Source organism: Lampetra fluviatilis, chromosome 7 (genome assembly GCF_964198595.1).
Source record: "Lampetra fluviatilis chromosome 7, kcLamFluv1.1, whole genome shotgun sequence".
Taxonomy (NCBI): domain Eukaryota; kingdom Metazoa; phylum Chordata; class Hyperoartia; order Petromyzontiformes; family Petromyzontidae; genus Lampetra; species Lampetra fluviatilis.
Genome location: NC_136281.1, coordinates 5,379,473 through 5,390,341, shown reverse-complemented (window position 1 = coordinate 5,390,341; position 10,869 = coordinate 5,379,473). Strand labels below are relative to the sequence as shown.

General features: G+C 45.9%; 1 protein-coding gene across 1 annotated transcript in view; it reads left to right on the top strand.

Annotated features, from left to right (window-relative positions):
- The first annotated feature begins 3,576 nt into the window (after positions 1-3,576).
- THADA (THADA armadillo repeat containing) overlaps positions 3,577-10,869 on the top strand; it is a 55,389-nt gene continuing 48,096 nt past the window's right edge. The window contains exons 1-3 of the mRNA XM_078858276.1: positions 3,577-3,772; positions 7,320-7,420; positions 10,636-10,811. Of these exons, the coding sequence (XP_078714402.1) occupies positions 3,580-3,772; positions 7,320-7,420; positions 10,636-10,811 (470 nt within the window). The 5' untranslated portion in view covers positions 3,577-3,579. The remainder of the gene's footprint in view (positions 3,773-7,319; positions 7,421-10,635; positions 10,812-10,869) is intronic.

Sequence of the window (10,869 nt, the reverse complement as noted above, 5' to 3'; positions counted from 1 at the left end):
CCATGCTCCTTCATGGAATAAATAAAAAGTGACCTTAGTAAATCTAAATAATAAAAATGAATCAAAATTAGTGTTGTTATAACAATTCTATATTCATTTGAAGTTGCGCATTTTGATGTGACGTCACGTTTCTCACCCCCCCCCCCCTTCGTCACACATCGTCACAAATGTCTGACTCCCCCCCCCCCACCTAGGTGCGTGACGTCATTTATGGACGTCCCCATATACGTTGCAATCGTCTCGGTTTCTGTGCCTGTTGTTGTAACGTTCTGACCCGCTCCTTCTGGACATCTGCGAAAAATTGCTTTATGGCTCATCGGATTCTTCCAGTCGAAATACAGATTCGGATTCCGACTTGGCAAACGGGATCCTCGTGAACAAAGAGCTAGGAGGTTCGGCGAGGCTTCCCCCCGGGTAAACAAGCGGAATGACAACAATACAATAAGTATTGTAATACACAAGTAGAGATTTGTATCGATATTCTTAGGTTTTTTCGGTAAAGTCACGGAGGTAAAAATTTTAAATTAATAAAAGTAAAATAAAAAATAAAATAAACATCACGACGTTTTGGAGGCAACACAAGCTTCCGTCTTTAGGTGTAACCGTCACAGCACGAAAGCTGTATCAAGTAATATCAAGTAATACAGCAATCGTGCTGTGACGGTTCCACCTGAAGACGGAAGCTTGTGTTGCCTCCGAAACGTCGTGATTTTTATTTAATTTTACTTTTATTATTTTTAATTTTTTACCTACGTGACTTTACCGAAAAAACCTAAGAATATGAATCCTTGCAGTCACGAAAGCTTCAAATCTTTGTATCGATGTTTGTTGTTTAATAAAATGCATCTCCGTGCTCACCGTATTTCCCCCCACGCCTCTCCACGCCTCTCCACGCCACGCTTCTAATTTCCCAGTCCACGTCCACCAATGAGCTCGGGCCGCTCGCAATGTGGCCGCTGTAATATTTACGAACAAATTGAGCAGAGTATAATTGTATCTTGTGTAAATGGAATGGCAGTGAATCTTGCACTAAACTATGTCATAAAACACTTCACTGCAATACTGTATTAATGGCAGTGATTCTTGCACAAAACTAAGTCATAAAACACTTCACTTCATGTCACTGTAGCACTGTATATAACTGACCTTCAATTTGTTCAAATTCATTGCTGTGATACTTTATTCTCTTCTGCTTTCGGTCGCTGGGGTTGAAATAAATTGAATTCGATACAATATCTGGGAAATCACCGAGAAATGTCTATTTTACCCTAATGTAGAAGCATAAATTAGACTTACCTTTTGTCTTAAGTGCTGATGAAATCAATAAAGACACCAGATCGACTTTGTTGCTGCGTAGAATTATTTATTAGGTTCACTTTCAATAAAGAAACATGAAACTTGAAGCGAATTTGCGAACAAAATTATTTCCGCGTGAGTGTAAAAATCCACCCGCTCATGAATATTAATGACGGAGGGGGGGGGCATGTGGAGTGACGTCACGCGCGTTACACACAGACAGACATTCTTGGCTCAGTATAGTAGTAACTAGAGGTTGTTCCATTTACGGCCTTCGGCCAGGAAAGTCACAAAAAAGTTGCACACGAACGACGCATTCACGCAAGCACCCGATGCTCCGTTTACAAGTTTTAAAATGAAACATCTTTGAATTGTATTATGTTTCGAACTAGATCATTGCATTCATTAAAAGCTTACTATCATTTTACATCTGGAAGACTTAATTGAAAAGGACATTTCGTGGCGAATTTTTTCTCGTCGTTAAGTAGATGGCCTTGCTGGCGGTTGGGTTCGATGCGGACTTTCACCTGGTTGGGATTGCGGGATCGAGATCAGGCGACACGGAGCTGCCGGCAGTGCGAGAAGACCGCCGTCTGCAGATCGATTCCCACGTAATCGAACGTCTGTCCCTGCGCCTCCGTCGTTCTCATGCAGGGCGCGTGTAGGGTTGTAGCGCCCCCTGCATGAAAACGACGGAAAGTGCAGCGTTCATCACAGATAAAGTTGTGCGCTTACATTATAGTAGTAATGGTTGAGGGGGGGTGTCCACCGCTTTCTTTGCCCCCCCCCCTCATCTCTCTACACTTTCACCCAGCATAGAATGCCCTCATATGGATAGGGGACCTAATTTAATTTGCCCATTTTTAACGTGCAATTAGAAATGCGTAATTTTTATTATGAACGGAGATTGGAAGCCGCGTGTCGAATACGCAATTTTTGTCTGTCGTGCACATTTTAATTCGGCAGAAATTAACATTTACATTTTAAACGCCGAGGAGGAGCAATGTTTTTTCTTGGTTTGAGCCGTTGCAGCAGACAAGATTCCCAAAGTTCAGAAGAATCAGAATATTTATTTATATTGCACTGGAGGAATCCGATGAGCTACAAAGCTATGTTTTCATATGTCTGGTCGTTCTTCCTGTTATCCGCAATATTCCGGGATCAGAGGAGTTTCCAGACGTATCCTGCTCATACTCGTGGTAACTAACGTGCATGAGCTTGAAAACAAATTTCCCCTGCTCACGTTGGTTTAAATCACGCATTGCACCAGAAATACATTTACTGTCTTCTTCTTGGTTCTTTCGGTAAAGTCACGTAGAAGGGAAGTAATACAATAATAAAAATAAAACATAATAAAATGTAATTTACATTTACTGTATTTTAAAACAATACTAATAAGCGTAAATATGTCTGGATAATGAGTTGGGCAACGTTTTTTTTAACAGGTACGAAATATGATTTTTTTAAACATCCCACTGATTTTCAGGACGGGCTTGTTGGAGTTCATTGCGAAAAATGAACGTGATAATGAAAACCAACAGACAAGTCCATCCAATGTACTGTACTGTGCATGAAACTCTGGTACATTAATAATAGGGTTTTCCTCCCTTTTTCTGGCAACAAAACTGAAACCTTTTTACAAGGATTCATGTCTGCATTAACCACAATATTTGCAGTCAAAATGCAAACAAACACACACTATAATATATGCATTGTCCTTGAAACTGGTCCACACCAAGGGACGGCTTTCTTTTGAGCCTCGACCCAATTGATGCTCGACCAGAGGACGCCAAAAGGCGTACAGCTCAAAGACAATGCACTATCAAAGTAATGAGGGCTCGGGGTGAGCATCTACATCATTAGACCTCCTTTGCCAGTACCAAAATAGAATTCAGACCTTATTGGCCACCGCGTGCCCTTATAAATCTCGACGTTCATCCCACAAAGTCCCATCACAAGGGAGAAACACGAACAAAAAAATAATCACGTGGATTTTAAAACAATGTGTTGCCCGTATTAAAACGGCTGTACGCCGTATGGACCTGAAAACTCAAATTTCCCTGTACAAGAATACGCCACAAACCGCGTGGGTTGACAGCTATGCAATCGAGCACAACATTATTATTTTTTGGGGGGGGGGGGGGGTGCGTCTTATAATCCGGACAATGTGCTCAATGTCTGGCACCGAGGGTATGGGGGGGGTGGCTTTTGCGGGAATCTCCGCGCCACGTGCGAGCCACGTGACCTCGCCTCGACTTCCGGGTCGAGGGGCGGTCTCGAAGCATGTGCGGCGACTCCGACTCATCAGCCGCCACCGCCACCACTCAACCACGAACGATCACCGCTTCCATCATCGTCACCCCCCCATCCTCCTCCTCTTCCAACATCAGCGCCAGGATGGGCCGCAGGAGGAGAGGCGGCGCCGCGGACGTCGGTGCCATTGAGGTCGACGCCGGGGAACTGCAGCTGTTGGCGAGTGAGTACAGCAGCAGTAGCATCGGCATCAGCAGCAGTAGTAGCAGCGGCATCGGCATCAGCAGCAGCTAATTCACTCAAACGCCGCGCTGTTTTAATGTTATCGGTTCACCCGCACGCAGTCATCGAGCGTTTAATTAATTCGCGCCGCGACCACCACCACTACTCCACAATGCCCACAGTACGGGTTCATTCACACGGTGGTTGATTGATGGTGGCGGTGTGAGCGATGCCAACATGACTGATGCGAGATTAGCTGCCGTGCGTTCATCGATTAATTAAAAACGACGCAACTCGATGCGACGAAAACCACGACGAGCTCGCGGAGTGGCGACGCACCGAGGCCACCGTCGCCGACTGTCAAGGCAAAGGTCCCCCGTGTAGCCCGGACAGTCTATTGGGGCAAGTGCTGTGAGCAAGTAGCAACCGATGAAGGCCGGCACGGCACACGAGGGGGTGGGTGGCCACTGCCACGCCCGGCCGCCTTTGTCTCCCCTCCCCACCCCCAGTGGCCGATAATTTTCCACACCGCACCAGATTACTCATTTGAGGCCGAGTCGACCTAGGGGAGGCTCGGGACCGGTTCGGATAATTAATCGACGTCGGTGTTGGTGGCCGTGAGCGGGGTAATAATATAATCGAACCCGGGTCGCCGCTAAGCGCTGCACCACCGCTCCTCCCCACCCCACGCTGCCACACACGACGCACGCGAACGTTTTGAATCGTCCTGAGCGAGAGCTGATTAATAAATAAATACTTCTAAGTTACTCCCCGGCCGGCGCATTCGATGCACTACTGGTGAATGAATTAACTTAAAACAACAACGTCATCAATGTGGTGTAGGAAGATCTAATGACGAGGCCGTTCGTGATAATTCGTGGGAATGTCATAATCACGTGCTGTGTCATAATTGAGGAAACGTAACAGCGATCAGCAAAGTGAAGTATGGTCAAACAGACCCCCCCCCCCTTGGCGGAGACTTCATCCAGCAGTGGATTAACAGGGTTGTGCACAATCACACGGTACAAGAATTTAGCTACGTGGCAACGCGCATCTTCAACCTCGGCCATCAATGATGGCGAGACGGATGTGGTGACTTTCACGGTGTTTTACAATCATCATCACCATCATCATCACCACCCGTGAAGACAAACTCGTGCACGTGGGTCTCGTGTGTCACGGCGGTCGCCACGGTTACGCCACAAGCTACGTACGGTGCGAAAGAAGTTCCACGTACGTCGAAAGTTCGCCGCTCAAGTTAACCTCAACTGGGAGTTAACCAAAGGAGGAACCGTTAACCGACGACGATTCAAATAGATTTTATTTTTTACAAAAGTGAGAGGGGGAAAACTCAAGTTTTGCAATAATATTATGCTTTTTTTGTTTTTAAATCGGAACCGAATTTTTTAAATAAACAATACAGATAAATACAGATTTTACAATACAGTAAAATCACATATTGCTCCCTGGTTCCCCGAAGGAGTTTTTTTCCGAATTGCTCATTCGGAATCGTCACCGTCATCGTGCGTGTTTGGTTGCTGCACTGTGTAACATAAACATATTTATTTGATCCTGGGTAGTAAGTGTTATTTCCTAATTGCTTATGCCTCAAAAGTACAGAAAACGGCTATTACTCCCCACAAACTTTGCTTTTGTGACCAGGACAGTGATATTTTGAAATGTACCTATTTTCAATTAGAAAACGTGGTGTGCATTTGTGTCATTCCTTCACATAAATTCCTGGTCACAAAAGCAAAGTTTGTGGGGAATAATCGCCATTTTCTCTACTTTTGAGGCATGAGCAATTAAAAAATAACACTTCGTACCCAGGAACAAAACTCGTGTTACATCGTGTTGTCAATCCAAACAAATCCGTGCGCCCTCTTGTGGGTGAACGTGGTCATTGCTAACAGTCCCACGGTGGGCACCGTGTCAATCACCCGGCCCTCGCCCCCCCCAAGTCCTTTGTAAAATCAAGTTCAGCAACACATTACTTAGTGGTGGTGGCGGCGCTCAGGCACAATTAACAAAAAACTCAACACATTCGTCAACAATGCCGCCTTTAAATAATCTGAATCGGATAGAATTTGCTACGCTTCAGGCATTGGCCCTTCTTCGTTGGTCCGTGTGCCATGAAGAAGGGTCATTGCTCGAAACGTCACCGATTATATTTATTTATTTTAAGTTGAAGGGGGCCCCGCGGTGGAAAGATGTTAACTACCTCGCCTGGTTGACAGGTCGTGGGTTCGATCCCGACGCTGACGCCTGCTATATATTTGTAATTTGCGGTGTCTCTCTCCCCTTGGCTGCGTGGATTTTTCTCCGTGTTAACCTACCGGTTTTTCCCTCCACATTTAGAATCAGCAACACGTTTAGCATATTTGGCTGCTATACATTTCCACGTGATAAGCCACTGCGTTGAGTTTTTATTTGTGGCCAGGTCGCTGCTGAAAAAGAGCCATATTGCTCAGTGTACCTTACCTGGTGAAATAAAAAAAATAGTAAAAAAAAATAGTATAAAAAAAATTTGCATAGTTTTATAGTTAAGACGTGACGTCTAAATCGCAACCACATCTCAAGAGCTTTTTCAGCTGAGCGGCGCTTGAGTTTAAGGATGTGCGCGTCGTTGAAGGCAAAGTTACGACTGCATTGGTGCGTCCCGGCTGTACGTACGAATAAAATAGACTGACGTTGAGTACACGAGTCCCTTGGCGTGTTTCTCGTACAGCACAGACACCTACAAGTAGCACAATGTGTGTGACGCTGTCGGAGAATAAATCACAAAACTAATCATCGTACTTCGCTACGTCGTGAGAAGCTCCCAACCAAAAGGTTGAGAGTTCTGATTTCGAGTTTGGGGTTCACCCAACCCATCATCTATTCGAGGTCGATAAATTACACACCGCTTTGTAAGGGAAGTCGACATTGGTTGCTGCATGGATAGACTCATCCCCACCATAAAAAGTGGAAATTCCACCGCTGACTTAGAGCTGTACACAAGAGATGAGCACTGCCTCAATGTTCACTTGAGCAGAAAATCACTTTGACCCTTTCTTTTTGACACTCCTCTCCACTGGTTGACCAGTGGTAGCTGGACTGCATTCATGTGGAATTGCAACGCTCTGCCCGAGTATTTCAAGAGTCTCGTCGCAATGCCGTTGCTGCCACCACACATCGCCATTGCATTCAAAAGACAGACAGTTATGGATTGTCTTTGAAACTGATTGGTCCACACCAGTTTCAAAGACAATGCATAAATGATCAGAGTATTGTTTTTTATTTGCATTTGACTGCAAGTATTGTGGTTAATGTAAGCATGACTCCTTGCAAAAGGTGTCAGTTTTGTTGCCAGAAAAAAGGGGAAAACCCCTATTAGTCGGTACATAGTTTATAATAGTTGTAGGCCTTCCTCAGGCTGTCACTTCAGTGCCTGTCTCGGTAACCTGCCCTCCTCTACCATGCGCACGCGTTCCTCCCAGCGCGACTTCCTCTCGTCAAGGTATAATCGTGGAGCGGTGTCACGAGTGCGCTCCCCACTGTCGTTCCAGCACTGGCAGACAGCGCCGCTGCGGACGGCGAGGCTGCAAGAGCCGTGCTGGATTGCGTGCAGCTTGCGGATGGCATGGCGCAACTGGCGCAACTCAAAAAGGTGCGGCCTCCTTAAATTGTCAAAACAATACGACGATAATGTTAGACAATCTAAATACATGTATTTGTTTATTCTGGAGTCCCGATGTCCGTTGTTCAGGAGCGGCTTGCCTGGGATGTACGTCCATCGCCTACGTGAACGAGTGCTTTGCTTTGTGTTATCTCCGTACGTACACGGGGATAAGAAGCGGACATTCTTGCCGTGCTGTCTTCTGGCCACCGAGCAACTCGGCGGGTTTTGGCAGTTTTACAAACCTATGTGATCCACCAACCCTCGTCTCCAAAGCGTTGGGCCACAGGCGTCCGTGAGCACGCGAGCGGCCCGCGTTCGTTTCCTATCTGTGCCTGGCATGGATGGCCAGTGACAGCCGAACCAGTCCTGGGCCCCTCCAAGGTCACAAACCTGCGCCGACCAGCATGGCTGAGTTTGGTGAAACAAATCCCCACAACCAAGGGGTGTGGGGAGGCCTTCATACAGCAATATATTGACAAAGGTCTGTACATTATCTACTTTTCGATTTAAAGCTTTCGTGACTGCAGGGATCTATCTTCTTGGTTCTTTCGGTAAAGTCACGTAGAAGGGAAGTAATAAAATAATAAAAATAAAACATAATAAAATAATTCTCACGATGTTGTAGCCAAAACGTCGTGAGAATTGTTTTATTGTGTTTTATTTTTATTATTTTATCTACTTTTGTTATTTATAAATGTACACAAAACACATGAACATGCACACACAAAAGACAAAGATCCCCTGTATAGCCTGACTGTTGGGGCAAGTGCTGTTAGCGAGCACCTATGAAGGCCGGCATAGCACATGAGGGGGTGGGTGGCCAGCACCACGCCCAGCCGCCTTTGTCTCTCAAGTGGCGATGTTTACACATCGCACCAGGTACTTATGTTAAGCTGAGTCGACCTAGGGGAGGCCCAGGACCGGTTCAGATAATCGTCACTGATGGTGACCGCAAGCGGTAATCGAACTCGGGTCACCGGGTTTCGAAGTGCAGGGTGCTAACCACTACACCACCGCTCCCCCACGCATGAACGTTCACGCACAACTCCATGCTGCCAGTAGGGGGCAGTGCAAGTTTCTGATTTCGTCAACAGCATTGGTGCCCATCCTCTCTGGAGCCGCGGTACTGCCACTGCCAAACCGCACGAGTTGTTGCGCTGCTTGTCGTGCTCCGACAGCATACTTTTCAACATTTCTCCAAATGCTCGTGTCTGCAGCCGTTTGATGGACCACTTCCCACAATTCTAGATTTGAAGCTTTCGTGACTGCAAGGATTCATATTCTTAGGTTTTTTCGGTAAAGTCACGTAGGTAAAACATTTTAATTAATAAAAGTTAAATAAGAATAAAATAAAAATCACGACGTTTCGGAGGCAACACAAGCTTCCGTCTTCAGGTGGAACCGTCACAGCACGATAGCTGTATTAAGTGTATCAAGTGATACAGCTATCACAGCACGATAGCTGTATCACTTGACACTTGATACAGCAATCGTGCTGTGACGGTTCCACCTGAAGACGGAAGTTTGTGTTGCATCCGAAACGTCGTGATTTTTATTTTATTCTTATTTCACTTCCCACAAGCCTTGCGGACCACGGGTTGTGAACCACGGTGGAGCTTGTTTCTTCTCCAGTAAACGTGGGCTTTCCCCGGACGTTCGAGTTACAATATACTCTAGAAACTCCCCTCCCGTGAGTGTCGAGGAGGTGTGCCATGCTCTGGCTCGCAAGGAGAGGCTGGTACAGCAGCATGCTGTTAATTACCTCGCCTGGTATACAGGAGGTTGAGGTTTTGATCCCGACCCTGATGCCTTATATTTGGAGTTTGCATGTTCTCCCCGTGGTCATGTGGATTTTTCTCCAGGTCCTTCGGTTTATCCCTCGACATTTAGAAACGTGCGCTTTGGAGTTTTTTGTTGCCATACATTTCCACGCGATAAGCCACTTCTTCGTTGAGCTATCATTTGTGATAACCAGGTCGCTTCTGAAAAAGTGGGCCTTACCTGGTAAAATATTTGTTTTTTAGTAGTTTTATAGTTCAATATAATCTCTCCCTTCATGTGTATTCATTTTCTCCGGGTGCTCCAGTTTCCTCCCACGTGTATAAACACTCATTTATCGGCTGAATTTTAGTTTATTATTATATATATAGGACTGCAGAGCTTGTGAAATGGTTGGCACCGGCTCACCAACTGGCTGCCTTCCAGCTTGTCCGTGGTCGCTCGGCGATCTTGGGATGCAAGTCGCACGGACGACGACGACGACGCTATTTAAAGCTAATTATTGTTAGAAATCTTCTTGGTTCTTTCGGTAAAGTCACGTATAAGGGAAATAATAAAATAATAAAAATAAAATAAAATTCTCACGACGTTTCGGCCACAACGCAAGCAGCCGTCCTCAGGTGAAGAACAGGGCTGTCGGAAAGACAGCGTCTGAAACTTGCCAAACGTCCAAAAAAAATACCCTGCTAAGAAGATGAGACCCAGGTTTGCTTTCCTGGAAAAATAAAGGCTTCTCTATAGATGTATTACTCACCAGTGTAAAACACCACATTGCAGATGCAATTTATGATGACCAAAGACACAAAGCAAACGCTAAACATGACTCACAGTATTCATATTCTTTGGGTCTTTCGGTAAAGTCACGTAGATAGGTTCAAAGAAAATAACAAAAAACTACGACGTTTCGATCTCAACACAAGCGGTCGTCATCAGGAAAAGGGGGGTTAGCTTCTAAAGACAAACTGTTTCTAAAAATGGCTTAATGGTAATTGCTTTTTTACCCTTTTATCTGGCAACAAAACTGACATCTTTTTTACAAGGAGTCATGTTTGCATAGACCACAATACCTGCAGTCATAATGCAAACAAAAAACATAACTCTGATAATGTATGCACTGTCCTTGAAGTTGATTGGTCCACACCCGAGACAGCTTTCCTTAGAGCCTAGTCTCACATGGTGTTTGACCAGATGACGCCAAAAGGCGCACAACTCAAAGACAATGCACCATCAGAGTATGAGAGCTCGGGGTAAGCATTTACACCATTGGAACCTCATTTGCCAGTAAAACTGACACCTTTTGTACAAGGAGTCAGTTTTGTTGCCAGATAAAAGGGTAAAAAAACAATTATCATTTTTTACTGGCAAATGAGGTTCCAATGGTGAATTAATGGTGCTAACAGTGCCGTTTCCTTTTTGTCTGACAGGTGGGAGCTGCCCTGCAGAGGGCGAGCGAGAGGGCGAGCCACACGGCCAAGGGCGATCCGCCTGCGGGTTCCGAGAGCCACGTGGCACGCGAGGTGGCGTGCCGCTGCCTGCGCGTGCTGACGCTCGCGCACCTCACCGTGTCGTGGAAGAGCCCACTCAAGCGGGCTCTCGCCAGGTACCCTGCACGGACCCACGGCCGACTGTCGATCCAGCGTCGTTGACGTTCGCTCGGG